The sequence below is a fragment of the Carassius auratus genome, unplaced genomic scaffold (genome assembly GCF_003368295.1).
Source record: "Carassius auratus strain Wakin unplaced genomic scaffold, ASM336829v1 scaf_tig00216600, whole genome shotgun sequence".
NCBI classification, from domain to species: Eukaryota; Metazoa; Chordata; class Actinopteri; order Cypriniformes; family Cyprinidae; genus Carassius; species Carassius auratus.
In genome coordinates this window covers 48651-76323 of record NW_020528656.1, presented here as the reverse complement: position 1 = coordinate 76323, position 27673 = coordinate 48651, and the positions used below count along the sequence as shown (strand labels likewise).

The following is a 27673-nucleotide window of genomic DNA, read 5'->3' as shown; positions in this document are numbered from 1 at the left end:
CAAAGCAACATTTATTTTTTTCCTTTTATACAGTATATATATTTTACTATATAATGTTATATATATATATATTTTTTTTTTGTTATATTAAAAATTAAGTTTTAATAATTTTAGTACTTGTAGTTTAGGTTGTAATTCATTTATTTATTTTAGTGTAAGTCATTTTAATACGTCAAACTTAATTTTTTAAAATGTATTATTTTTTTGGGTTAGTTTCAGAGTCAACACTTATAATGTTTTTCCTGTAATATTTATATTTGTATTATTTGTTATTAACTTGGTAAGGATATTGAATTTTTTTTTAATTCAATTTAAATTGTTTTCAAGTGTTTCCTCTTACATCTACATTGGTTATATATATATATATTTTATTTCAATTATATTAAATATTGATTTTTAAAAAAATTTCCTTTTCAGTCATTTTAGTAATTCAGCTTATTTTTGACTTTGATTTAGTTTCCAAGGCAATATTTTGAATGTTTGTTTTTCCTTTAATATTCATATATTTTATAAGTTTTTATATTTCCAATTCCTTTAATCTTTAACTTATATTCATTTCAGTCTTTTCAATTATTTATTTCATGTCTATTTATTAAAATTAATTTTTTTTAAAGTTTTTTTAGGTTAGTTTCTAAAGTTTTTTTATGTCAATGTCATTTTTTCTACTTTTGAATTGTAGTTTTTGGTTTAGTTGCTAAGACTGCACTTCTAATGTTTGTTTGATGGTTATAGTTTTCCTCTATTGAGATGTTAGTCAGAAGTGTAGTTTTGGTTTACTGGTTTATTCTCCTCTCAGTTTGAGCAGATGCTGGGTCTCGCTCAGAGATCTCAGGACGAGCTCTTCCACATCGCTCTCTATAACTGGCTGATCCAGGCCGACCTCACAGACACACTCCTGGAGGTACGAGAGATCTCACACACACACACACACACACACACACACACTGCTCTCCGTGTTCAGGGTGTTCCTCTGCTCAGGTGAACTCGCCCTACCTCGAGGATCATCTGATGCACATGATCAAGCAGGACCAGAGTAAAGTGCGTAACATGGACCTTCTGTGGAGATACTACGAGAAGAACCGAAGCTTTGGGAAAGCAGCACACGTTCTGGCGCGGCTGGCCGACATGCACAGGTATGATGCTGGTTAGCCCCGCCCACTCACATCTGATTGGTTCAGAATCTCTCAAGGGCCATTAATACTGCTACTACTGTTGAAAAATAAAGGAATAATCGCATGCTTTTTAATAAACTGATGTTCAATTATTAATTCAAATCATGAAACGTATGTTAGACATAAACATTTAATTTAACAGTTACAAAAGAGTCCAGAAAACTTCAAACATGAAAAAATGGAATCCAGAAAAGTGAAAACGGAATGTTGGTAGAACGCAGTAGAAGTCCTGGTTTAGATGTTTAAATGAGCGCTGCTTTACACTGATGGAAGCCTGTAAGTGAGATCTGCTCGGATCTGGTGAACATGTGTTGGTGTTTGTGTGCGTGCAGCACGGAGATCTCTCTCAAGCAGCGTCTGGAGTACATCTCCAGAGCCATCCTCTCGGCCAAGAGCTCGTCCTGCGTCTCTTCACTGGGAGCCGACGGAGAGTTCCTGCATGAACTGGAGGAAAAGATGGAGGTGCGGATGACCTTCACTCAGTGAGATTCAACTCTGTTCTGCTCATCAAGGCTGCATTTATTTGATCAAAATACAGAAAAATACAATAATCTTGCATAATGTTATTAGAATATGAAATGATGGTTTCTATTTTAATATCCTTTAAAATATAATTTATTTCTGTGATGCAAAGCTGAATTTCCATCATCATGACTCCAGTGTAAAGTGTCACATGATCTTGAGAAATAATTTTAATATGACGATTTATTGTTAGAGTTATCAATGTTGTGTTGGCAAATATTTTTTTTGGAAGCGGCGATACTTCTATTCAGGATTCTTTGATGCTTTAAAAGTTTAAAAAACAGCATTTGTTTCAAAATATAAATCTTTTCTGTCACTTGTTATCAATTTAACACCGTTTTAGTTTAATTTCCAAAAAATAAAGCATAAAAAATTGACTGTACTACTGTATATTGTTAGAAATAATTTATTTTTTTAAATAAAACACTTTTTATTCATCAAAGAATCCTGGAAAAGTGTCACAGCTTCCAAAAAAATATTAAGCGTCACAACAGTTTCAACACTGATAATAAATAAATCATATTAGAATGATTTCTCAAGATCTTTTATACTGGAGTCATTATGGAAATTTATCTTTGCATCACAGAAATAAATTATATTTTTAAGGATATTACAATACAAACCATAATTTCATATTCTAAAAACATTTTGCAAGATTACTGTATTTTTCAGTATTTTTGATCAAATAAATGCAGCCTTGATGAACAGAAGAGACTTCATTCAAAAACATCACTGACCCCAAACGTTTGGACGCGTGTGTGTGTGTGCACTAGTCCATGTCACGATGTCAGGTTTATTCTGAAGGTAGTTTGCTGTGATCCTTCAGGTGGTGCGGATTCAGGTGCAGATCCAGGAGACGCTCCGCAGACAGTATTCCCAGCATCCCTCAGTGCAGGGAGCTATTACACAACTCGACTCTGAGCTCATGGACATCACCAAGGTAAATGCAGACGTTTCAGTTGCATGCACTTCCTGATCTGCTGTTTTATAATAGGGCTGTCCAAAAAAAATGCATTTTGAATATTCGTCGAATTTAAATTTAAATTCCACGTTCAGATGCAAAAACGTTGCATTTGAGTTTTAGGTGCGCTTCAGGCAGCCGTATAAAGTGGTGCATGAAATGCAATGACGATGTAAGTGTCATTGCTTTCTAATGCTTTTGTTAGCCAGTCCAGTTAAACCCACTAAATGTTTATTCATCAATCCATAGAAGATATAGTTCAGAAAAATGAAACCAAGGCATTTACACACAACACATATTTTGTCTATCACCGTTGCACTTGCGTCACACACAACTGAGCCGATTTAAAATTAATGCAAGTTCAACTTTTAAAAAAAACATGTCTTGAGATTGTATAGCAATTTTCCCGCCCCACTGCATCATTTTTGGAAATGGAAAAAGTACTCTTTGTGTTTGGCTTTCACTTTCTTGTATCAATCATACATGATGTCGTTTCGTTTATAATTGTTTAAGCAGCTTAATTAAATATGTGACGATGGACCACAAAAACAAGCATTAAGGGGCATATTTTAAAAATGTACATTAATACATCATTTGAAAGCTGAACATCGCTCGATGTGTGCTTTGTTCGGAGGACAATAATTGAAAATCTGGAATCTGAGCGAGCAAAACAATCTAAATATTGAGAAAATCATCTTTAAAGTTGTTCAGATGAAGTTCTTAGCAATGCATATTACTAATCAAACATTACGTTTTGATATATTTACGGTAGGAAATTCACTAAATATCTTCATGGAACATGATCTTTACTTAATATCCTCATGATTTTTTGCATAAAAGAAATATTTATAATTTTGACTCACACAATGAACATGATCTTTAAGACGTGCTCCATGGTCACAAATTTGGTTTATAAACATTAATGCAGCGTTTCACAGATACTGGTGTTATTTTATTGCTCTAATAAACATGCATTAGTAATATTTAGCTTGTGAACCCAAAAGCTATTTTCGCCTCTGAAATGAAATTTAAATGCAAAGTTCGACTAGTTTTCACGGCCCTATTTCATGAACACGTGTTGGTCTCTCTGTAGCTGTACGGTGAGTTTGCGGATCACTTCCGTCTGTCGGAGTGTAAGCTGGCCATCATCCACTGCGCGGGACACTCGGACCCCATCCTGGTGCACTCGCTGTGGCAGGAGATCATTGAGAAGGGTGAGCGCTCTCGACTTCCTGTTCCTGTGCGCTGGCTCGTGTGTGTGTGTGTGTGACGCTGCTGTTGTGTTTCAGAGCTGAACGACAGTGTGGCCATGAGCTCGGCGGACCGCATGAGAGCGCTGAGCCTCAAGATCGTGTCTCTGGGGAAGTTATACGCGGGAACGCCTCGATACTTCCCGTTAGGTAGAGCTGGTTCTCTCTCGCTTTGATCCTCAACTAACTGCTTTTGTTCCTCTTTTGGATTAAAGCGTGAATGTAACTCCTCATCTGATCCCGTGCTGTTTGTGGTGTGTCGTTCAGACTTCCTGGTCAAGTTTCTGGAGCAGGAAGTGTGCCGGTTGAACTGGGACGTGGGGTTCGTCACCTTCACCATGCAGGAGATCGGAGTTCAGCTTCCACGACTGCTGGAGGTGTACGACCAGCTCTTCAAGACACGGGTGCGAGACATTTAGTGGAAAACTATTGAAATGTTTAAATTAGGAGCTTTTATTTTAATCTACGAGCCTACAGGCTGAATATCTAACTTTCTGCATCTTATCATCTCGTAAATCATGGCATTTGCGACTAAATCTACACTCTGTGCGACTACATGATGTCTAAAATACATTTGATATTTATATATATTTTTTTTATTAATCAAAAGGATAACAAAACAGTAATTATATTTTTATTTATTTTTCTAAATTTTACATTTACTTATTTTTTTATTATTACATTTACGTTACAATTGTATTACATTTACATTAAATTTCTTATCTTATATTTATTTTTTTATTTTTTAGTAGTCCATAATCCTTTTCAGATTAACAGTGGTTATATATTTCTTTACTTATGTTTTATAATTATGCAAAATTTCATTACACTGGCTTAACAGTGGTTGTCTTTATTCCTGTACTTTATTTTTCTAAATTTCTTTATCTATTTACTTAAAAAAAATATTTTAATAATTATTATTGTATCTAAAAATTGAAGTGTTTGTCGTATAACTTGACATGGCATCTTAAAAAGTGTCACTTTTCTTCATTCTGAAGTGTAAACCGTGTCAGGAGTCGAATCCAAAATCTTTAAATGTAAATAATAATAATATGAATAATTTCTCGGTGTTTCGCCCAGGACCCGTGTTGGCAGCGCTTTAAGAAACCGCTTCACCTGGTGGAGTGCATCCATGTGCTCCTGTCCGGATACGTGAATGACCCCAGCCGAGTGCCCACCTACGACAGGTACCATATTTAGTCAATATAGCATTTTTGATTAGTAATATGCATTGCTAAGAACTTCATTTCAACAACTTTAAAGATGATTTTCTCAAATTAGGTTTCTTTGCACCCTCAGATTCCAGATTTTCAAATATTGCTCTATCCTAACAAACCATACATCAATGGAAAGATTATTTATCAATCTATCATATTTTTCATCACTCACTCTTTGGTTGATTGCAGGCGGAGGTTTACTAACGCCTGTCTGGATAACATCTGCGGATATCTGGTGGAGCTGCAGTCCTTGAGTCCAAACGCGGCTCTGCAGGACATTATACGCAACTTTAAATCCCTTCAGACCAAACTAGAGAAGCTCCATTGATGACAATGAAGGACGTTTTCTTCTTGATGTTTTTTTTCTCTTCGCACCAGGAGTTCAGTCTTTATATTTACTGGCAATGAATAATGTTGACTCGTCCTGCCATGGAAATGTCCAACAGACATCTGAAATAAACACTTCTGATGTGTATTCTTGTGGTCATCAGCGGCGTGTAATACATGATTTTAATTTCTTATTCAGTTCATCAACTGTCCGAAGAGGCACTTACTCTAAATGTTTTTAGTTACCAATCTATGGTTGGTAACTTCCCCTTGGATGCTGTTTTTTTTTTTTTTTTTTCTTCTTCTTGATTCGGATATGATTGAAAGGAAACATGCTCTCGTGCGTTTTGTAATAGTCGTCAGGTTTAACAGGAGAGACTTTTATTAAAAGTACACATTTTTACAAAATCCTGCATCTATTCAACCACCTTCTAGTTTTGTGTGTGATGTATCAAATGATTTGAAAATAAAATAATAAAAATAAAAGGTTTTGTTTTAAATCACAGTGGTGTAAAATGTGTAATTTTCTGAGGAGGAGTTTTAACTTTTTTTTTTAATCACTGTTACATTAATAATTACAATTGTATATGAATTATTTACACAAAATACTGGTATTTTTTTAATGTATAAAACTCACACACGTAATATGAATATAGCTTTAAATCGATTTTAATGATACTTATAAATCTATATTTGAAAATTCTATATCTGGAGCCTGAAACAATCATTTCATTTTTACCTCAGAGATCGCACACGTTCTTTTCTGCATTTTTGGGCGGGAAAATAAACTCCACTTCAGAGACGAGCAAGGTGAGGTCTTACCAAAGTCCACATAATATCCATAATCTTTACATAATCGAGGTTGTCTGATTATTGTTTTGATGAATATGTCCGTGGGTTTGTGTAGGGTTGTTCGACGTGAAAAGCAGTTAACCTCGGAATGGAAATAAGGATATTTCGTAAACAATATAGTGACTTTGATCATTAATTTCAAGCGATTCATTAGCAAAAAAGAACGAACCATTATTTAAATCGAGGGTAACCAGCAAGTCCTCGATTCACTTTATTCAGATCGAAGCTTCGTATCGCGAATCATTTGATGTAGATCGGGATTTCGCTGCGGATTCGTTAATTATTTAATTCAAATTTGAGCTTCGAATCAAGGATCGGGAGTCATTTTATTCAGATCGGGATTTCTCACTGGAGTCGCCAATTATTTGATTCAAATCGGAGCTTTGGATCATGATTGATTTGATTCAGATCTGAATTTCAGAGCGCAGATCGCGAATCTTAATGCAGAAAAGTTCCATAATAAGAAAAATATTATTGTTTTATAAGTGTAGCAAAACCATGTTTAGGATGATTCAAATACAGGAACCCGTTTTTTTTTTCGTAGTAAATTTAAATCCTAAAGTAAATTTACATACAGATAGAAATATGCCAACAAACTGTTAGAATAAAGGGATCATTGGGGTTCTGTATAGAACCATAGGGTTCTTTACTCAACTCCAATGAACCTTTTATGCTAAAAAGGTTCTATAATGACAAGAAAGAACCTTTTGGCACAAAGGGTTCATATTTTGAATTTTGTGATCATTCACATGCATTCATAAATGCATTTGAATACACCGAATAATGCAGTGAAAGAACGCACTCAAAATACGCACGCGCACTATTATGACTTCATCATGTAACTTTTACATTAGCCTAGATGCGTGCACTTTTTAGGCACGATTTGTTTAGTTTTTTAATATACTTGATACTGTTAAAAGGCAGATCATTAAAACAAAAAATATGAGTTCACATTTCACACCTAAACAAGCGTGGAAATCGTAATTATAACTAGCTACTAAATTAGTTAAAAATGCCTATCCATATACAGCTATGATTCGCGAACCCCAAACTGACTCAAATGATTCGCGAAACCGATATGAACTCCCAAACTGTTTCAAATGATTGGCGATCCTCAAACTGACTCAAATGATTCGCGAACCCGCTACGAACTCCTGAACTGACTCAAATGATTCGGGATCCCGCTACGAACTCCCGAGCTGATTCAAATGATTCGCGATCCTCAAACTGACTCAAATGATTCGCGATCCCGCTACGAACTCCCGAACTGACTCAAATGATTCGCGATCCCGCTCCAACTCCCAAACTGGAGTCAGGTGACGCAAATGATTCGCGATCCCATCACGAACTCCCGAACTAATTCAAATGATTCGCGATCCCGCTACGAACTCCCGAACTGATTCAAATGATTCGCGATCCCTAAATTGACTCGAATGATTCGCGATCCCTAAATTGACTCGAATGATTCGCGATCCCGCTACGAACTCCCGAACTGGTTCAAATGATTCGCGCTCCCCAAATTGACTCAAATGATTCGCGATCCCGCTCCGAACTCCCGAAGTGACTCAAATGATTCGCGATCCCGCTCCGAACTCCCGAAGTGACTCAAATGATTCGCGATCCCGCTACGAACTCCCGCAAATGATTCGATCCCACTACGAACTCCCGAATTGACCCCACATCAAAACAGTGCCACAAAGAGAGACGTGCAGAAAAGTGAAGCGCAAAGGAAAAATGGTATGGCAAGCTCAAACTAGACTGACACACAAAATAAAAGCAGCGTTGCAAATAAATTAATAGATATGACAATGGAAAATATGTATTGCAAAATCATTGCTTTCGCGCTGTTTCATTTGTTTTGCAATTCTTAATTTTTGTTTGCAAAAAGCAAATGTATTTTCCTCAATACTTTAAATAAATTGTTTTAAATTTGTTTTTGTTTTTATTGTTTTTGTATATTTTAAACAAGGTAGTCACATGGATTTTTCTGGGCTAAGCCCCGGATCTCCACTGGATAGAATTTAATATAGACTGGAGTTGCCGTTTTCAATGCTTCAGGATTAACATTGATTTGGATAAATAGTATTCTTCCAAATTAACTTTGAATAAAGAAAAGAGAGTTTTAAAGCAAGTAAATGTTAACTGTAGATTTAACTAGCAGGAAACAAATTAATTTAGTTACATTTCCCTATATTCTCTTTTGAGCAGTCAAACAATCCAAAGAAAACATCTTTAAAACAGAAAGAAAGGTCACTTACAAAATGAGACTAGGTGAACAGTAAAAAACAACAACAACAACAAAAATCTCGAAACACCAATAACAGCCATCAATGTCTGCTGATTGCTGTTAAGTGCCAACTATATATAGACTGCCGAGGTAATGAACACTTTCAACAGCTCTGATGTTGACTAGATTTTATTTGAGGGATTCTGGTTATAATAGGCTGTTGAGTTTGTACATATTGGTCTGGCACTACTTACTTATTCGGCTAATTTGATTAAATATGTTAAAAAAGGGCTAATGTTGTTGATGTTTAATTTAATGTGATCAAAATGCAAAGCAAGCAGGTATATATAATATGACCCTCATTCTTCAGAGCCATTCAGTATGATTCATAGATAAAGAGGACAATCGCTAGTCAACAAAATGTACATTTAAACATACAGAAACACTTTCAAGATCTCATTGTTAATAACTAGCAATGAGCAATTCATTTCTTACAGTAATTATTAATGTAGTTTAGTAATGTTACCTTCATTATAAAGTACCAAAATCAATAAAAAAAATAAAATTAAAGGCAAGTTATAATCAATATGTGACCCTGGAACACAAAAGCAGTGAGATATATTTGTAGCATTAGCCAACTATACATTGTATGGGTCAAAATTATACATTTTTCTTTCATGCGAAAAATCATTAGGATGTTAAATAAAGATCATGTTCTATTGAAGATATTTTGTAAATTACCGTAAATATATCAAAACGTAATTTTTGATTAGTTATATGCATTGCTATGCATTGCTAAGAACTTCACTTGAACAACTTTAAAGATGATTTTCTCAATATTTAGGCTTTTTTGAACCCTCAGATTCCAGATCTTCAAATATAATATATAAATACATTGTTTATAATGTCCTCCTTTGTTGTTGTAAATAACACTGAGGAGAATTGCACTCATGTGCATATTTATAATTTCTTAAGTGGCATAACAAACATAATTACAATGATTGCTTGCAGCAATTACCAAAGCACTGGAGGGAGAGTCACTTTTATTTTAGCTTTGGTGGTGTAAAATAACGATAAACCAGTTGTATGTTCTTTTACACCGATTCACACAAACAAGAGGTATTTACAGTACATATACGGTGTTTACAAACAACTAATTGCTAATCGCTTTGTTTACTTTAATCATCAAAATGAGCTTCTTTCCTCAAGATGATTTTTCAAGTCCAGTTCTTACCACCAAGAGCAGCTGAGTTTCTTCACACCATGCAAGTACACATAGGGAACAAAACAGGTGTAAAAAGCTCCTATAAAATTGGTGAGTTTCACAACGAGGATGGAGTTTCTGAAGCTGCTGTAGATGCGGAGCACAAGGTGAATAAACCAGCAGAAGATGAAGATGGTGGCGACTGCAACCACACTTTTGGCAGCTCGAACCTGGTAACTCGAGGACTGATTGGATCTGAGCTGTGGGTACGCGACGCTATTCACGACTTTAGACTTTTCAGCCATATTTACGTCTGTAGGTGGTGCATTTCTTTCTTTGGAGTGGTGTGTGATTCGTTTTTGACTCTGGAGCAGTGTTAAGACGATCTGCACGCTTGCGTAGGTGATCCCAACAAGTGGAACCACGTTCGCCAGAATCAGATACAGCGCGTCGAACGTCTTTTTCTCCGCAGGTGTTGGGAAACGTTCTTCACAGACCTCTAAAGTCTCGTTCCCATCGTGTTCTGCAATAAAAAAGTGGGGAACGCTGAACATCAACGCCACGATCCAGCTCCCAGCGAGCAATACGCCGACTAACCTCAAATCATCCATCTGCACCGGAGCTCCTCCACGACTGATGGAGCCCACCAGTTTCTGGTGCCAATACATGCTGATGAACATAGTGGAGAAGATGCTGCTGGTCTCCGAGAGATCGGATGAGAACTGAAGCACGCCGCAGTAGCTTCTTCCCATGAACCAGTTGTTCACAAACTGCGCCAATGTGTCTGGAAGATCCACCAAGCAGTTAGTGATCAGATTGGACGCGGCCAGGTTCATGAAGAGGACGTCGTTGGGTCGCAGTTGAGATATGGATTTGGGAAGAGAGCGCAAACCCAGCCAGAAGTTCCCTGTAATGCCGGTCAAACAGAAAAGCGCTCGGATTGATGATTCAATCCAGTCTTGGACCTCCATCTCTCAAGACTCTTGCTTGCATGTACCAATCCAGTAGTTGGCGGTCAGCTTTATAAGGTATGAGTTGATGACATCATGGTCACATGTCACTATAAACTCCTCCTACTATGGTGTGCATTAAACCAGAACTAACACTGGATGCATTTTCATCTGCTGATTTTTTGAGATAGGAATTTTGGGTTTTCATGAGCTTTATGCCAAAATCATCAGTATTAAAACAATAAAAGACCTGAAATATTTCAGTTGGTGTGCAATGAATCTAAAATATATGAAAGTTTAATTTTTATCATTACATTATGGAAAATAATGAACTTTTATTGCAATATGCAAATTTTTTGAGAAGGACATGTGTATATATATATATTTGCATATGTGTTTTTTGTTCAGTATTATAATTGATCTAACAGGCTTTTATGGTTCATATAAGACAGTTAAATTATGAAAGAAAAAACAGCTACTTTTTATTCAGAGTCCCAAACTGAGCAAAAAATATGCAATTTGGTGCAGAAGCTGATTTTTATATAGACAAAAGTGATTAAATTCTGAAGCTTTTAATGTAAATCAATGAGATCTTTCTAACAGTAGAGCAGATACTGATATAAACTGATCTAAATATGACTCATGGCTCTATATCTTCAGTAATGTGTGTCAGTAAGATGAGATGTAAATGATCCGCATATAACACAGTGACTGAGAGCTGAAGAAATCAAGGCTCCTCAGAAGATGTGAGATGTTCTGATCCGCTGAGGAACAGTGAAAGTAAAGCTTCTGGAAACAAACACTTCTCAAACGAGACTCTGAAACATGATTGATGGAGAATCAAGTGAAGCTGAGCCGCTTCAGTCCAGTAAGAGTTCATCTGGACCTTATTCTGACCTTTACTTGATCACAATAACTTAAGATTGGACAGCAGAAAGCTGGACGTTTGTACAATTACATTAAAAGAGCTTTTTACTGGATAAAAACTCTAAACACTCAATAAGACGACAGAAGATCTGCTGTAGATTGATTGCGTGTGACAGGTCTAGTCTTGTACATGATGTTGATCACGTACAGGCTTTTGCGTATAAAATATTACACTGTAGGGTTAATGCTGGTTGGTTTAAGGTCCAGTGCACTTCATCATCTCAGCTGACGCCAGGATTTTTGTGCTTATTTGACAGAAAAATAACACACCAATAATTGCGCTCATAAGCAGAATTTTAATTCGTCAAGTGGAATAACAAACATAATTGCACTGACGTCTGGTCGTAATTATCAAAGCACAGGAGAACAATCATTTTCATTTTCTTTCCTTAGCAACATCCAACATATTCTACACTCATATTTATTTCACATCTATATTTATACAGATGCCAATCACTCAATCTTTTAGCTTTTAAAGCTATATTGGTGCTGTGTGCACTAATGGTTTCCCAGAATGCACCAAGCTTACTAAACTCACCAATTCTTACCGCAGTTGAGTTTCTTCATGCCGTGCAAATAGACATACGGGACGAAACAGACATATGAAGCTCCTATAAAATTGGTGAGTTTCACAGCGAGGATGGAGTTTCTGAAGCTGCTGTAGATGCGGAGCACAAGGTGAATAAACCAGCAGAAGATGAAGATGGTGGCGACTGCAACCACACTTTTGGCAGCTCGAACTTGGCTACTCGAGGATGTATTGGATCTGAGCTGCGGAGATCTTTCTTCCGTGCTGCGTTCTGCTTGCAGTTTTTGGTCTACAGATGGATGTTGAGAGTTTGTTCCATTCCCAGAGAGATCCTTAAGTCGTTTTTGACACCGAAGGAGCGTTAAGACGATCTGAACGGTGGCATAAGTTATCCCAATGATTGGAACAACGTTAGCCAGTGTGAGATACACGCCATCAAACGTCTGCTTGGCTACAGGTGATGTGAAACATTCTTTACAAACCTCTGAACTCTCGTTAGCGTTGTGTTCTGCGATAAAGATGTGTGGGAGACTGAATGCAGTCGACACGATCCAGCTCCCAGCGAGCAATACGCCGACTAGCCTCAAATCATCCATCTGTACCGGAGCTCCTCCACGACTGATGGAGCCCACCAGTTTCTGGTGCCAATACATGCTGATGAACATAGTGGAGAAGATGCTGCTGGTCTCCGAGATTTCATGAGAAAACTGAGTCACGCTGCAGTACTCTTTACTCGTGAGCCAGGATTTGGCGAAGTGCGCTGCGGTTTCCGGCAGGTCCACCAGGCAGTTCGTGATCAGATTGGACACAGCCAGGTTAACGAAGAGGACATCGCCGGTCCGAAGCTGAGATCCAGATTTGGGCAGAGAGCGCAAACCCAGCCAACTGTTCCCTATGATCCCGGTGAAGCAGAAGAAAGCTCGCATTAATAATTCAATCCAATCTGGAGCCTCCATCTGAGAGATCTTGTCAGTACGGAGGTCAGTGATACATTTAGTCGGTTCCCGGCTAAATTTATGAGCTGTGATTGGCTGACATCATCCAGAACTTGATGATGTCATGAAGAACATATCAGTGTTGTCCTTGTTGCCTAAATGCAGTTTAATTAACATAGTCATGCAACAAAGCAATATTCCATGGGTGTATAAAACTATGACCAAACACACACACACACACACACACACACACACTGCAAAAAGTGGTAACCTGCAGTTGTTATTTCAGAGAGCTATATTTCTACATGATATAAAGGAAATTAGGTTGATTCAGCCATATGAAATCGTATTATTTATGTATTGACTCAAATTAAAGCAGTTAGTTTAGATGTTACGATTTTTAGGTTTAAAACAAATGAAAGTAAACGGGGGAGCTGCAGTTTTTACTGAATAAAAACACGATAACGGTCACATTTATCAACCGATTTCAGAGGTTTGTGATCTATGTGCAGTTAAAAAAAATTTTGCCTCCAGTTATTTAGTTAGGTTTGGAAAATTATTAATTGAAAGCTCACATTTGTCTCACTTGTTGATTTTATTGATTTTTTCAGTTTACAAATCTGTTAATTTAGTATAACTGTGACATATTCATGTAATGTAATTTGAATGTACATTACATGATATGTAGTTGTTTTATTGCTTTCTCTGTATTAAATCCCAACATTTTTCTTTCTTTTTTTCTCTCTTTCTTGTGTCTCAGGTCAGAACTCAGCTCATTCCCTTTGAAATACTGGGATAAAATCTTAATAATAAATCTTTAAACACTAATAATTTACTATCGTTGAGAAAATTAAATAAAACAAGTAAATACAAATCAAATACTTTTCATTTTGATAGCACTATAGCCTACAGATGAACTCCACAATAAATAATAACACATGTAACTGATGAGGCTATGGATCCAGTGAAAATGAAAATATGCACTGACACAGTGCACAGTAGAAATATAGTAAAAGTGATATGTTATATTAAAAAGTATATATAGTACAACTTAAAGTAAAGTGAATAATATGAAAAGCGAGTATACAACGGTACAATAACATACCGGTATGTGATATAATAGATTTATAATAGCATAAAATTATATGTATAATATGAATAATACAATAATATACAACAATAGGTTAATAATAGCAAGAAGAATATGTAATATAAAGGGTGGAATAATACAGAATAGACAAAAATGAAGAATAAATGAATAGTAAATTAAAGAGTAAAATAAATTTTTTTAAATGTAATTTAAAAATACTATTTGTGTAATAATTATGAATCAAATTAAGAAACAACTAATGACACAACACAAAAAAATTGTGGACATGAGTAACAAATTGTGTTTAATTAATGATCTCCTTAAGTATAATATATATATAACTAGTAACTCTAACTAGATACTATTTCTTAGTAACTAGCACAACACTGGTGTTTCCATAACGTTCACCTTGGAGATTGAAAATATTAATTTTTTCAGACCCCAGGAGCCCAAATTCAGACCCTGAACAATAAAACCCACAGAAGAGGTGGGAGTTCAAAGGAGGAATCTTTATATTACCAAACTGCAGGGAGAGGAAGAGTAGATATAAGTCATGATCTGCAAGATTAACCACAATCTGATGTGATCCCACCACCTCAGAGAAAACCAGTGTTGAGCTGCTGCAAGAGCTTTTGAAGCACAGCAGCTGTGGTCAAACTGTTCTTGTGTGTTCGGAGCGGGATCGCGAATCATTTGAATCAGTTCGGGAGTTCAGAGCGGGGTCGCGAATCATTTGAGTCAATTTGGGGATCGCGAATCATTTGAATCAGTTCCAGTTTGGAAGTTTGGAGCAGGTTGGCGAATAATTTTAGTCAGTTTGTGGTTCGCGAATCATTTATGTCATTTCGGGAGTTCGTAGCGGGTTCGCGAATCATTTGAGTCAGTTCTGGAGTTCAAAGTGGGTTCGCGAATCATTTTAGTCAGTTCGGGAGTTCGGAGCGGGTTCGCGAATCATTTGAGTCAGTTTGGGGATCGCGAATCATTTGAGTCAATTCGGAGCGGCTTCGGATCATTTGAATCAGTTCGAGAGTTCGGAGCGGTTCGCGAATCATTTGAGTCAGTTCGGGAGTTCGGGAGGGGGATCGCAAATCGTTTTGAAGTTTCAAAATCGGGATCGTTCAAAAGTTTGTAGCAGGTTCATGAATCATTTGAGTCAGTTTGGGGTTGGCGAATCATGTGAGTCAGTTCGGGAGTTCGGAGCCATATACATATAAAGGCTCCGAGACAGCAATGGCGTGTCATCGCCTCTTGGAGGCGTTTTTTTTTATGTTAAGCTTAGGTTTATCGTATAAATTTGTGTTTTGATATTATATGTTTTACTTCTCGGTTGCGGGTAGTGTATGTATATATTTATTACTTCACGTTTGTTATTTAGTAACTGAGCGAGGAAAGCAGATGTACGGAAGACTCACCTGTTTTTATTTTTATTTCGGTAGTCAGGTAAGACCTTTATTCCGAGAACAGGTGTAGCGAGGGGACTGTTTTCTTAGCTTCCCTACCCGTGAACTGATTGTTTTCTTTATTATCCATTAGATTGTTTTCTTTCTTATAAATATTATTCGATAGAGATGTATTGGAACTCACATCAGGGGTTGTGATTCTTTATTATATGTTCGGACTGTGTCCTTAGAATTCACGAGCCTTGAAATGGTTATGGGCCGTGACACATTTGGCCGTTTATATATATATATATATATATATATATATATATATATATATATATATATATATATATATATATATATATATATATATATATATATATATATAAGAATAGTGTAAAGCCTGATTTGATTAACTTTTTTATTTCTTTTAGCATTGGTTTATAAGAAGTTTAGGTGTTTTCTTCTCTTTTTTTAATTTTTGATATGAATAGCAACATCGTCAGCTTCAGCTTATTCAGTGCAAAGAATATAAGATTCTTTAATCCAACGAGATTTACAATAGAGAATAATTAATTTCAGAGCCAACAACAACGAACAACAGGTTATGCGTTTTTCGTGGTTGAAATAATGCAAACACAAAATATAATGCATGTAATAAGAACAACAGAAGGGTAAACAAGAAAACAAAAAGTCTTAAGTTTTGCTTTTACACTATACTCTTTTTTTTCTTAAAATAATGTATGGTAACTTTGCATTAGTGCCTGATTTCACATAAATTAAGTTTGTAATAATAAAATAAAACGTTATTTGTTTAGAGCTGGGTTTAGAGTTATCTTGTAGGTAGAACATTTAATTTATTGCGATATATACATGGTATTATATAGATATAACCAGATATAACTGATAGGCGCCCTGTGAACGCGCATGCGCTCTGGCTGCGCTCGTACGCGTCTGCTTCTATGGCAACGCGGCGGGAATCATGGGAATTGCGTTCGCTGTTTGGAAAACCGGAAGTGGAGGGAGATTCGAAAAACAGCGGAATAAACAGAAGCGGAATGTGTTTATTAAAGTCATGGCGGGATGGTAGAGTATAAAGACGCTTTAGCATTGGTTTCTGACTCTATAGATGTTGAGTTCGCGTGTGTGTGTCGAGTGTGAGGTTGTGTTGACATGCTACAGCTAACGGTAATGACTACAGCTCATTTATGTTAGTTAGCATTTCGAAATGTTTCTTCCGATTTAAAACGGAATAAAAGGTGTTTTTGTAGGTTTATACTCCTCATTCAGCTGATCTAATACTTTACTGTGGCTGCTGGTTTAGTTTGGACTGCAGCTGCGGTTGAAAGTTGTAAATAAAAGAATAATAACAACGCGATTAATTTTAGCTTACTTAGAGTAAATATCATTTTTAATTAAAATCATTTAACGTTACTTAAATCCCTTATTTTTGCTGCTGATTTGATTGATCTGACTGCTGCGAATGAATTTAATAAATAATAATAATAACATTAATAGTAACGCAATTTATTATAGATTATTTAAAGTAAATTATATATAATTTTTTACTGCAAGCGTTTATTTCTACTGCTGATTTGATTCATCTGACTGCTGCGAATGAATTTGATAAATAATAATATAATAGTAACACAATTTATTATAGATTATTTAGAGTAAATATGATAATTTTTTACTGTAAGCTGTTATTTTTGCAGCTGATTTGATTTATCTGACTGACTGCTGCAAATTAATTATTTCTTAAATGATAATAATAATTAAGTCAATGTAAGGTTAGAGTAAATTTATATATATACATATACATATATATATATATATATATATATATATATATATACACACACACACACACACACACACACACACATATATATATATATATTAGCTGCTGATATGATTTATCAGATTTTTATTTTATTAATTAATTTTCAGTATGATCATTCTCAGTTATATTATATATTTAATTTAATGCCTTATTTTTGCTGCTACTTTGATTTCTCGGACTGACTGCTAAGGTTGAATTCAAATTTTTTTTTTTATTATTATGTATTTTTTATTTTCATTAAATGTTATATCCAGTTATAAGCATCAATCTCCTAATATAATGTAAAACTAACAATGTTTATTCATGGTTGTACTGATAATGTAGCAGTAAAGCATGTAAAAACAAACTGAATATGATTCAGTAAAGCTGCATGAGTATTTTTCATTTTATATCTTGCTTAATATGTCATGTGGCTGTAAATACAAGTTAATTTCCCTGATTGTTGTCATGTCCTTGTCTTAGCTGGATGCTGTAGGACACACACAGACTCTGAAACGCTCCATCAGTGCCGAGAATGGAAGTGAAGTTGGAGGTTTTGTTGTCGTCCAGCATCAAGCGCAGAAAGCCATGGCCCAGATTCTGCTGGCTGGGCAGGGTGAGATCATACGCTTACATGATCCACTATCACTTCATACAAACCCTGATGTATGACAACCTCTGCACTGTTTGCTTCCAGGAAAAGGAGGGTGTCTTTCTATTAGATGACAATCGGATCAGCGAAATACATTTGGTTTCGGGGCGGACCAAAAAGAAGACCCCAAAGCTCCAGCCGCTGTTGCAGACGGTGGTGACCATGTCAGCGTCTCCGGACGGTAAAGGATGTGAGATCTGTGATGAATCCTCAGCGCTGCGTGTGTTTAACAGAGTTATTTGCAGGCGTGTGGCTGGTGGGTCTTCTGATCTCCGGAGAACTGTTCCTGTGGAACAAAGACAAGGATTCGGTGAAGACGGTCTCGGCTGTTCCTGAGGTTCATCAGATGCTCTCTTCCACCCGAGGTCTGTGTAAGAGTCTGTGTAAGAGTTTACTGTGATACACAAGAAAATAATGGTGTTCCTGTGAATGGAAGTTAAAATCAGATGAAATCTGACACACCCTCTGGTCACACAAGATCAGGATGAGTGTGTTTCTTCATCAGGTTTGGAGAAATGTGTCACTGCATCAGTGTCTCATCATCAGTGGATGCTCTGCAGTGAATGGGTGCCGTCAGAATGAGAGTCTGATAAAAACATCCCAATAATCCACAGCACTCCAGTCCATCAGTGAACATCTGGAGAAGACGAAAGATGAAACACATCCAGCATTAAGATGATTTTAACTCAAACACACAGAGTCTATAATCCAGAATAACACTTCATCCAGTGAAGAAGTGTTCTGGTCTGAATCAGGAGAGAAATCTGCACAGATCCAGCAGCGTTTAAACAGATCTAAACTAATCTGTGAGAGACAACAGCAGATGCACTTTTTCACTGGAGGAAGTGTTATTCTGGATTATAGACTCTATGTGTTTGAGTTAAAATCATCTTAACGCTGGATGTGTTTCAGGTTTTGTCTTCTCCAGATGTTCACTGATGGACTGGAGTGCTGTGGATTATTGTGATGTTTTATCAGACTCTGATTCTGACGGCACCCATTCACTGCAGATCATCCATTGATGACACACTGATGCAATTCTACATTTCTACAAACCTGATGAAGAAACAAACTCATCCACATCTTGGGATAGTTGGAGGAAGTGTACATTTTCAGCCAAATTTCATTTTTGTTTGAACCATTCTTTTAACATCGCATTAAACTAAGTCAGTTCAGCGTTGACTCAATACAATAGTTCATCAAGTTATGAAACAAGCTTAATTTATCTCCAGTTTTTACAGACTTTTCTTGATCTGGATAGTGGTCCTCAAATGAACACTTATTCATCTCTCACGAAGGTTCGGCGACTGCAATGCGGCTTTCTCTGCTGGTTTCGGAGAAGGCACACAGAGTTTTCCTGGCCGCTGTCACGGGACCGGTGTTCCTCTGGGAATGTTCTTCAGCTCAGGATCTGAGCGGCCCGCGGGACACAACAGTCCCGGGACGCTGGAGTCAGATATCAGACCCAAACATTCAGCTGCCCTCCACAACAGACAAAGAGGCTTCGGTTCAGAGTGTGTTTGTGAAGAACCAGGTGATCCACAGAAGCACCGATCTGATGCAGATGAGGTTGTGTAGGTTTCCTGTGCTTGTGTTTTATCTGAGCGTGGTGTTTCTAGGCTGTAGGAGATGTGTGTCTGAGTGCATTCGTCTTCGTTGCTGAAGCGCAGCTCGTTGTCACCTTTCTGAAGATCCAGTGGGACTCGACGTGGGACAACAAACTCAGGTCAGATGATGATAAGTGTGCTTTTATTTATTATCATGTACAGCTCTTCTGAACCTATGTTCATTTCAAAGCATTGTTTTGGTAATTGTGCTTATGACGACTGCGAAGCCACTTGGTAAAATGTAAATACAATACAATTAAATAAATAAATAAAACGTATGCCGAATTGTTTAAGTGTTATGTTTGCACAATAATAAAGAATGGAATATGTAATTTTTTTTAAATAAAATATAACATACAATTACAGTGCATATATGTTTGTTTTGTTTGCACAATATAAAAGTATAAAATATGTAAAAATAAAAAAAATAGTGCATATATGTTTATATTTTGTTTGCGCAATATAAAAGTGTAAAATATGTAAAAAATATACAGTGCATATATGTTTGTTTTATTTTTGCGCAATATAAAAGTATAAAAATATGTATAAAATAAAATACAGTGTATATGTTAGTTTTATTTTGCGCAATATAAAAGTATAAAAATATGTAAAAAAATAAATAAAATACAGTGCAAATATCTTTAAGTTTTATTTTGCGCAATATAAAAATATAAAAATGTAAAAAATATACAGTGCATATATGTTTGTTTTATTTTTGCGCAATATAAAAGTATAAAAATATGTATAAAATAAAATACAGTGTATATGTTAGTTTTATTTTGCGCAATATAAAAGTATAAAATATGTATAAAATAAAATACAGTGTATATGTTAGTTTTATTTTGCACAATATAAAAGTATAAAATATGTAAAAAATATACAGTGCATTTAAGTTTTATTTTTGCGCAATATAAAAGTATAAAATATGTAAAAAAAAAAATACAGTGCATATATTTTTAAGTTTTATGTTTGCGCAATATAAAAGTATAAAATAACAAATATAGAGTGCAGGAAGATGGGGAAAGACGGAAAGGCTCCATCTAAACAACAATTTATTTTAATAAATTTAAGAGTAAAAAATTAATTAACGCAGAAATGTGTACATTGATCTTACGAATATAGTATTCATTTATATACGGGAAATAATCAATTTGATGCACATGCATAAATGAACAATTAATAAATTAGCAACATTTACAAAGCAACAATTAAATGATCTTTTACAATAACATCTTATACACCAATCGATTAAAATATTACATTTATGCATTTTAAGTTTCGCGTAATATAATATAAAAAGATATTAAATTAAAAAATTAAAATAAATTTGAAGGTGATATGATATATTCATTGGCAGTAAAACATGTAAGTTTAGATTTTCTATCACATAGAATAATCAGACGCGTAACCGAATCAGCTAGCGGTGCATTCGAGCGACACATGCATGGCTCTCTGTGTTTGTTCCTCAGTTCGGCAGGTTTCAGTGTCGGCTGCGTCTCTCAGTCGTTCCCGCTCGACCAGCTCCAGCCTCCGTGTAAACCGGTGAAGTCCAGAGGCGCTCTGATCCCGGCTTTCTCTCCGGACGGTCGACTCCTCGCCCTCGTCCTCAACCAGAAAGACCCGCAGGTGAACTCAGCGCTGCACTGATCTCCAGTGAACCAGGGGTTAGACTTGTGCAGTGATGACAAGCTCCTGTGTGTGTGTGTGTGTGTGCTCCTGGCAGGCGACGCAGGTGCTCTTCATCAGCACTCAGAACTTTGTGACCGTGTCCAGTCTGTTGGGAGGATGTGGTGTTAAGACGCTCAGTATACCAGCAAAATATATGAGGTGGGTGATTAGATGCCGTCTGATAACAGATTTAACCTTCATCCGTCCTCCTGAACCTATAACAAAAGTGCCCCCCAACAAAAACAAATAAAGACACAATTTCAGTCCTGTTTCATCCAACATTGAGTCACTGGGTGTCTCTGACGCCATCTGGCGGGAAACTAATGACTAATGACATAAATGTGTATTTTATGGTTCTAGCCACTAGAGGGACCTGTAGGACGCTGTGGAGATTTTTAACTGAGCAAAACTTGAGAAATGAGATTATATTAAAGCTTCAGTTTGGATTCAGGTAGATATTACAAAATCCATATTTTATAAAAAAAAAAAAAAAAAAATTTAACTGATTAACGATTTAAAAATGTATATTCATTCAATTTCATAAATATGAATTAAATAGATATAATATATATTTTTAAAATATAAATATAATATAAACTCATTGGACACATCGCTAAAATCTAACTCTAAGTCAACAATAATAAAAAAAAAAAAAAACATTCCATATTATAGTGTGTTCTATAAGAGTGTGTGTGTGTGCATGTGTGTGTGCGCGTGTGCACGTGTGCGTGCGCGTGTGTGTGAGTTTTTTCTGCATTGGGGATATCCCGTTAATCTCAGCCCTTCATCTTTACTAGATTGTCCCAGATTTTGTATATTAAAAAACCCAAATGTAATGAAGAAAACACAGTTTTCTCATAAATTCATAATGACGCACGAGGGACACTTTTGTCACTCTTTTTGTGTGTGTGTGTGTGTATTCAAGGTGCAAATTTTGACAAAAGTAAAAAAAATAAAAAATAAATCTTGAATCTGTTCGATCAGGTTTTAGAATGTTTTGAAAATGATCTGAGGGACAGATTTAATTTAGTATCAACAATATAGTGTTAATTTTTATTAATAGCCTAATTTGTTTTTATTTTATATTTTTCTTTTTTCAAATTGTGTTAATATTTGACATGTATATTTGTACAAATCATGAGCTGTATAGTTAGAGACTTCTGCGTTCATCTCTCCTCTGTGCTCATAAAGTGTTTGAATACTGAGAATAGTATCCTCCGTTGTGTAGAGTAGAGGTGGTCAGCTTGTGTTCAGGAGGTCAGATGCGAGTGTGTTGTGGCTCCTGCAGGTCGTACTGGGTCGCGTCTGTGAGCTGGACTCCTGAAGGGCTTTATCTGGCCTGTGTGCTGAAGAGAGGCTCTCTGCTGATGCTGGCTCGTCTCGGGGGACTCGTCTCGCTCTCCACGACAGGATGCAGCGTTGAGTTCGGTGCCGCCCACTTCCTGCCTCTTCACCCGCTGGTCACCTTCAGGTGATTCCATATTAACTGACCCGTCCAGAGTCACTGAGGGAAGAGATGGGGTTGTTTTTTGTCTTGAAGTTTTAGAAACATTAATGGAAGAAATGCAGTCCGACACATTTGTTATACATTTATGTTGTTGTGTTTCTTTTCCTTTAAATTCTTTGTTTTTAAGTATTATTTTTTTAGGATGCATGATATCTTTTTAACTGTTTCTAAATAACATTTTGTATTTATTTATACATTTTATGTATTGATTTCATTTTTTTTAATGCTTTTTTAAATACTTTTATTACTTATACATTTTATTATACAGATATTCACATTTAATAAAATTATTTACATATATTTTCAGAAAACTTTTTAATAAAATTTCTTAAAATTGTTATTTTTTTTTAATTTAAAGTAGTTTTTATATGTTAAACGTTGCTTCTACAAATAATAATCTTTTTTTTATATTTGATAAATACTTGTTTTAATCAATGTTTTTTTACGTATGTATTACTTTTTTTTATTCTTTCGACAAATCTTTCAGGTTTTGTGACATCTTTTTACATTTTTATAAATAACAATTAATATTAATAAATATTATTTTTTGCTTATGAATGTAAATGTCAATACGTTTTTCTTATTCGGTTTTTAATAAAAATCTTTTTCCTTCATTTTCATGTATAAAAGTTTATATGTACTTTTTTATGATGCAAATATGAACACATTTAATAAATATTTTAAACATTTTATTTTGTTTAAAATAATCTTAAATTAAAACTAAAATGGTTATATATATATAAATCATTTTAGATTTAATTTAAGATTTATATATATATAAATATTGCTTGCACAAATAATGACCTTTTTATTAAATAAATATTTCTTTCATATTTTTACTTCCCTTCTTTTTTCTTGGTCATTGGTCATTTTCCCCTCTCATTTGTAATGCAACCCTATAAAAATATGAATGCATGCTTTATATCAGATGCATGCTGTCATGAAGAAAGATTTCTGACTGTGCTCCTGGGTTTGATCCGTAGAGCTCCAGAGGCGTTGCAGACGCAGGACGTGTCCAGCTCCAGCGTGTCGCTCCGAGACCTGATGAGACAGCGCTTCTCCGTCACGTGTCATCCTCGCCAGCCGCTCCTCATCGTGTCTGACGGCTACATGGTGACTGTGCTGCGGATGAGCGAGCGTCCGTCTGCTGCGGCGGTGATGAGCGCCGCCCTGCTGGACGCTGCGCAGGGGCTGGAGCACACACAGAGGGTCCTGGGCTCGGCTCAGGTCAGCAGAGGGATGTCAGGGCGGGGCGTTGTGGCTAAAAAATTCAAATCTGCGTGTATGGTTTGTTATGATAGAGCAATGTTTGAAAATCTGGAATCTGAGAGAGCAAAAAAATCTAAATATTGAGAAAATCATCTTTAAAGTCGCCGGCATTTTGTGATTCCTTGATTTCTGAAAAAATTAAATCGTAGGAAAACCTTAAATTCAAATGATTCGATAAAATCTGAAAAATGGCCAGCTTCTAGTTGCTCTTTGAGTTGTGTTTACTGCTGTAATGATGGGTGACGAGTTTCTTCTTCTGTTTCAGCCTCAGTTCAGGTCCTGGCTGGAGTCCATGTCCTCTCTGACGTTCACAGGAAGTCTTCAGCCTCTTCTAGAGAAAGAAACGGCGCTGTCTTCTCTTCCTGTGTATCTGCAGGAGACAGCAGACCTCACACAGTACACTGAGAGAGCTCAGGTCAGCCACACTCACTGAAAAAACTGCGTATATGGCACATTACGGTTCAAAAAGACAACATGCCAGGCTATTTTTAATAATATTGTACTTATTTATTTTTTATGTTTATTTTTTATAATTTGATTAGGCAAAGTTTATAATTAATTTAACATAAATGAAATAAAGTTTATTTTTCAATATTGCTCTCTTTTTTTATGTTGCATTTGTTTTTCTTTTCCTAATCTTTGTCTTCTTTTTATCAACATCTGTATTCAATTTTTAGATTTTTTTTTCTGTTTATAAATAACAATTTAATTGTTTTACATTTTATTTGTTAATAAACATTTTTTAATTAGTTTAAAAATATATTTAAAATATTATTAAAAAACAAATATTTACACATTTAGTAAACATTAAAAATGTAAAAAATTTTATATTTAAATACTTTTTAATAATCTTTTATTATTTTCTATAATCTAAATATATAATTCCTTCAATGACAGACAAAATAGCATTTCTGTACTTTTTAATGCATATAATTGTTTTATTTTTTACAAATACACGCTGTTTTTGCAATAACACAATAGCATAAATAAATAATTTTTTATTTACATTTTTATTTTATTTTACTTTATAATTATATTAATTATACAAAGTTTATATCTAATTGTAATGTTTTGCTTTTATATTTTTTGAAGAACTACTTTGTATATATATTTTTAAGTTATATAATAAATAAAAAGAAAACCTAGCATAGAGCAAGCTAGTGTTAAAGGCCTTTTTTGCTTTTGTTAACTGTATAATAAAATAAAATAAAAAACAAATAGATATAATGCAAACATTTTAAAGAAGACTGTTTTTTTTTGTTGAGAAAATAAGCAGTTTATAAAGGAATAGAGTGCAAGTCTAAAAGTGGAAGTAGAATAGATAATAACAATATATATAAACACAATATGGTCTTTTTGTAAAGCAAATGGTGTCTCTTTAGGATGATGAAGACCATGATTCTGATGAAGGTCTGTACATCTGTTCACACACTGAAGACGGAGGCCAGCTGGAGTTTGCGTCTATGTTTGACACTCTTCACGCTCCGTCGTCCTCGGGTCTTCAGGGCGATCTGGACCGGGTTCACCGGAGCCTCACGAGAGCCTGGGCTCTGGGCGTTTCTCTGGGCGGCTCGGTCCAGCAGAGAGAGCGTCTCCTCAGGTTCACCGTCCTCTGTGTGGCTCGTCTCGTGAGACTCCTCCAGCTCAGGAAGAGCAGGGGCACGTGGGTCACTCTCGCCCTTCACACCCTCGGGACGCTGCTGTCGTTTCTCCCGTGGGACGCCGAGCGCACCGCAGGACGAAGCTGTCTGGGCATCGCTGTAGAGCTCACTAGATGCTTCGTGGACATGTTTCTCCCGCTTTCCTCCTCCGATTTAACACTGTCCTCTCAGAACTTCAGCGCAGCGCTCGTCGTCCTCCAGCGAGCGTCTCGGTGTGTGGATCAGACCTACAGCCTCCCGCCGAGAGCAGTGCATCATGGGAAGGAAGGCCAGCTGACATATTCCTCGGACATGTTTTCTGTCCCACTGTTGCAAGACGATGCTGATGCCGAGACAGGAACACAAACAGCACCTTCTCATAGGTACTTTTTGGTTTATTTGAGTAGTAAGTAGTGCTTTCTTTAAGTCATCACTATTTCTGCTCAAGGTTAGCACCACTCACTAAATTATTAGTTAATTATGTGTTATTTTATGTAATTCTTCTTTTTTGTATTGTTTATTTGATCTGATTTGAATTAATTCTTTAGTAAATTAATTTTAAATATTTGATCTGCTTCCATTAATTAAATTGATTAATTTAAATGTATAATTTATTCTGTTATTATTTTATTTATTCCCATTTTTTATAACATTAAAAACATAATGAAAGTTTTATTAATTTCCAGTTTTTTATTAAATAATTAATATTTATTAATTGTAAATAAGTTATTTATTTATTTCAATTAATTGATTAAATTAAATGTATCATTCTGTTATTATTTTATTTATTCCCATTTATTAATTATTTTAATTACATTAAAACAATGAAGGTTTTATTATTAATTTCCAGTTTTTTATTAATTAATTAATTCATATTTATTCATTTTAATCAAGTTAATTATTTATTTAATTTAATTTAAATGTATCATTTATTCTGTTATTATTTTATTTATTCAAATGTATTTAATATTTTAGTTTAATTAAAACCACAATGAAAGTTTTATTCATTTCCAGCTTTATTATAAATTAAATAATTCATATTTATTTATTTTAAGTTAATTATTTCAATTAGTTAATTAATTTAAATGTATCATTTATTCTGTTATTATTTTATTTATTCACATTTATTTATTATTTTAATTACATTAAAAATACTATGAAAGTTTTTATAATTCATTTCCATTTTTTTAATTAAATAATTCATATTTATTTTAATTAATTTAATTATGTATTTATTTAAAATATGTTTTCCATTATTTCCATTTTTTTTTTTATTTAAAGTATTTATTTATTTAGATTTTTTTGTGCATTTATTTTAAATGCGAGAAGGCACTTTCTGCACGGCCTGACGTCTTTTGCGTGTTGTTTTTCTTTCTCAGGTTGGTGGTGATCTGGCGTGAGGTGTACAAAAGGGCTTTGGGGTTCCTGGAGGAACTACATCACCGCAGAGGCGTAAAAAATGAGCTGGAGAAGATGTCAGTTATCATTCCTCAAATCCAGCGAGCTTTACAGTCCGCCGGAGACCGTCTCGAGGAGAAACACACACTGCAGAGTTTCAGCGGTGAGCCAGAGCAACCAAAACACAAGCTTCTTTATTCCCATGATGCTTTGATGATGTGTTGCTGCTGTTGTGTCCATCCTCAGGTGAGCAGCACTTTATTTTAGGAGAATATACAGAGAGCGTTGAGGTTTGGAGGACTCAGCTGAGGGCAGAGAGACAGAGAGGTCAGTCTGTTTTCAGTCAAACGCTCCGGTTGATTGACAGGTGTCACTCACATCATCCGTCCCGTCTCACAGTGGGTCCGATGACGTGTTTCCTGGAGACTCGCTGCGGTCTGGCTCTTCTCTACACGCTGCTCTTCCAGTATCGACTGCGAGAGGCTCAGGGTCTGTGTGACCGTCTGGCTCGTCAGTTACACACACCAACAGGACGACAGGAAGAGGAAACGCAAGGAGAGCCTGG

The 27673-nt window shown here is 35.6% G+C and overlaps 4 protein-coding genes across 14 annotated transcripts in view; 2 read left to right on the top strand and 2 right to left on the bottom strand.

Annotated features, from left to right (window-relative positions):
* Window positions 1-744: 744 nt before the first annotated feature.
* Window positions 745-5714, top strand: LOC113098643 (nuclear pore complex protein Nup155-like). The gene is made up of 9 exons (XM_026263705.1): window positions 745-901; window positions 979-1133; window positions 1505-1634; window positions 2521-2634; window positions 3749-3869; window positions 3945-4055; window positions 4173-4309; window positions 4986-5092; window positions 5312-5714. The coding sequence occupies exons 1-9, from the start codon at window positions 806-808 to the stop codon at window positions 5448-5450; spliced, it is 1110 nt and encodes a 369-aa protein (XP_026119490.1). The 5' UTR covers window positions 745-805; the 3' UTR covers window positions 5451-5714.
* A 3831-nt stretch (window positions 5715-9545) lies between these two features.
* Window positions 9546-10740, bottom strand: LOC113098645 (alpha-1A adrenergic receptor-like). The gene has a single exon (XM_026263707.1). It carries the CDS (start codon window positions 10701-10703, stop codon window positions 9759-9761), a length of 945 nt encoding a protein of 314 aa, XP_026119492.1. The 5' UTR covers window positions 10704-10740; the 3' UTR covers window positions 9546-9758.
* Window positions 10741-12143: 1403 nt separating this feature from the next.
* LOC113098644 (alpha-1A adrenergic receptor-like) lies at window positions 12144-13094 on the bottom strand. The gene has a single exon (XM_026263706.1). The coding sequence runs from the start codon at window positions 13092-13094 to the stop codon at window positions 12144-12146; it is 951 nt and encodes a 316-aa protein (XP_026119491.1).
* A 3419-nt stretch (window positions 13095-16513) lies between these two features.
* LOC113098642 (ciliogenesis and planar polarity effector 1) overlaps window positions 16514-27673 on the top strand; it is a 45946-nt gene continuing 34786 nt past the window's right edge. For 9 of the 11 annotated variants that reach the window (XM_026263703.1, XM_026263699.1, XM_026263702.1 and 6 more), the window contains exons 1-15: window positions 16514-16631; window positions 17851-17983; window positions 18065-18200; window positions 18265-18384; window positions 19318-19553; window positions 19639-19745; window positions 21096-21252; window positions 21350-21453; window positions 22583-22765; window positions 23785-24028; window positions 24336-24485; window positions 25453-26093; window positions 27090-27271; window positions 27355-27435; window positions 27508-27672. In XM_026263703.1, the coding sequence (XP_026119488.1) occupies window positions 17903-17983; window positions 18065-18200; window positions 18265-18384; window positions 19318-19553; window positions 19639-19745; window positions 21096-21252; window positions 21350-21453; window positions 22583-22765; window positions 23785-24028; window positions 24336-24485; window positions 25453-26093; window positions 27090-27271; window positions 27355-27435; window positions 27508-27672 (2587 nt within the window). In that variant the 5' untranslated portion in view covers window positions 16514-16631; window positions 17851-17902. Of the gene's footprint in view, window positions 16734-17850; window positions 17984-18064; window positions 18201-18264; window positions 18385-19317; window positions 19554-19638; window positions 19746-21095; window positions 21253-21349; window positions 21454-22582; window positions 22766-23784; window positions 24029-24335; window positions 24486-25452; window positions 26094-27089; window positions 27272-27354; window positions 27436-27507; window position 27673 lie in introns of those variants that run through there. The other 2 variants (XM_026263695.1, XM_026263704.1) reach the window with 2 other exon arrangements.

Coding starts and splice junctions, on each gene's coding strand:
- LOC113098644 (XM_026263706.1), bottom strand. CDS start 13,094: ATGGAGGCTCCAGATTGGATTGAATTATTAATGCGAGCTTTCTTCTGC.
- LOC113098643 (XM_026263705.1), top strand. CDS start 806: ATGCTGGGTCTCGCTCAGAGATCTCAGGACGAGCTCTTCCACATCGCT. Junction 1,635..2,520: donor AACTGGAGGAAAAGATGGAG/GTGCGGATGACC, acceptor GTGATCCTTCAG/GTGGTGCGGATTCAGGTGCA. Junction 5,093..5,311: donor CGAGTGCCCACCTACGACAG/GTACCATATTTA, acceptor GGTTGATTGCAG/GCGGAGGTTTACTAACGCCT.
- LOC113098645 (XM_026263707.1), bottom strand. CDS start 10,703: ATGGAGGTCCAAGACTGGATTGAATCATCAATCCGAGCGCTTTTCTGT.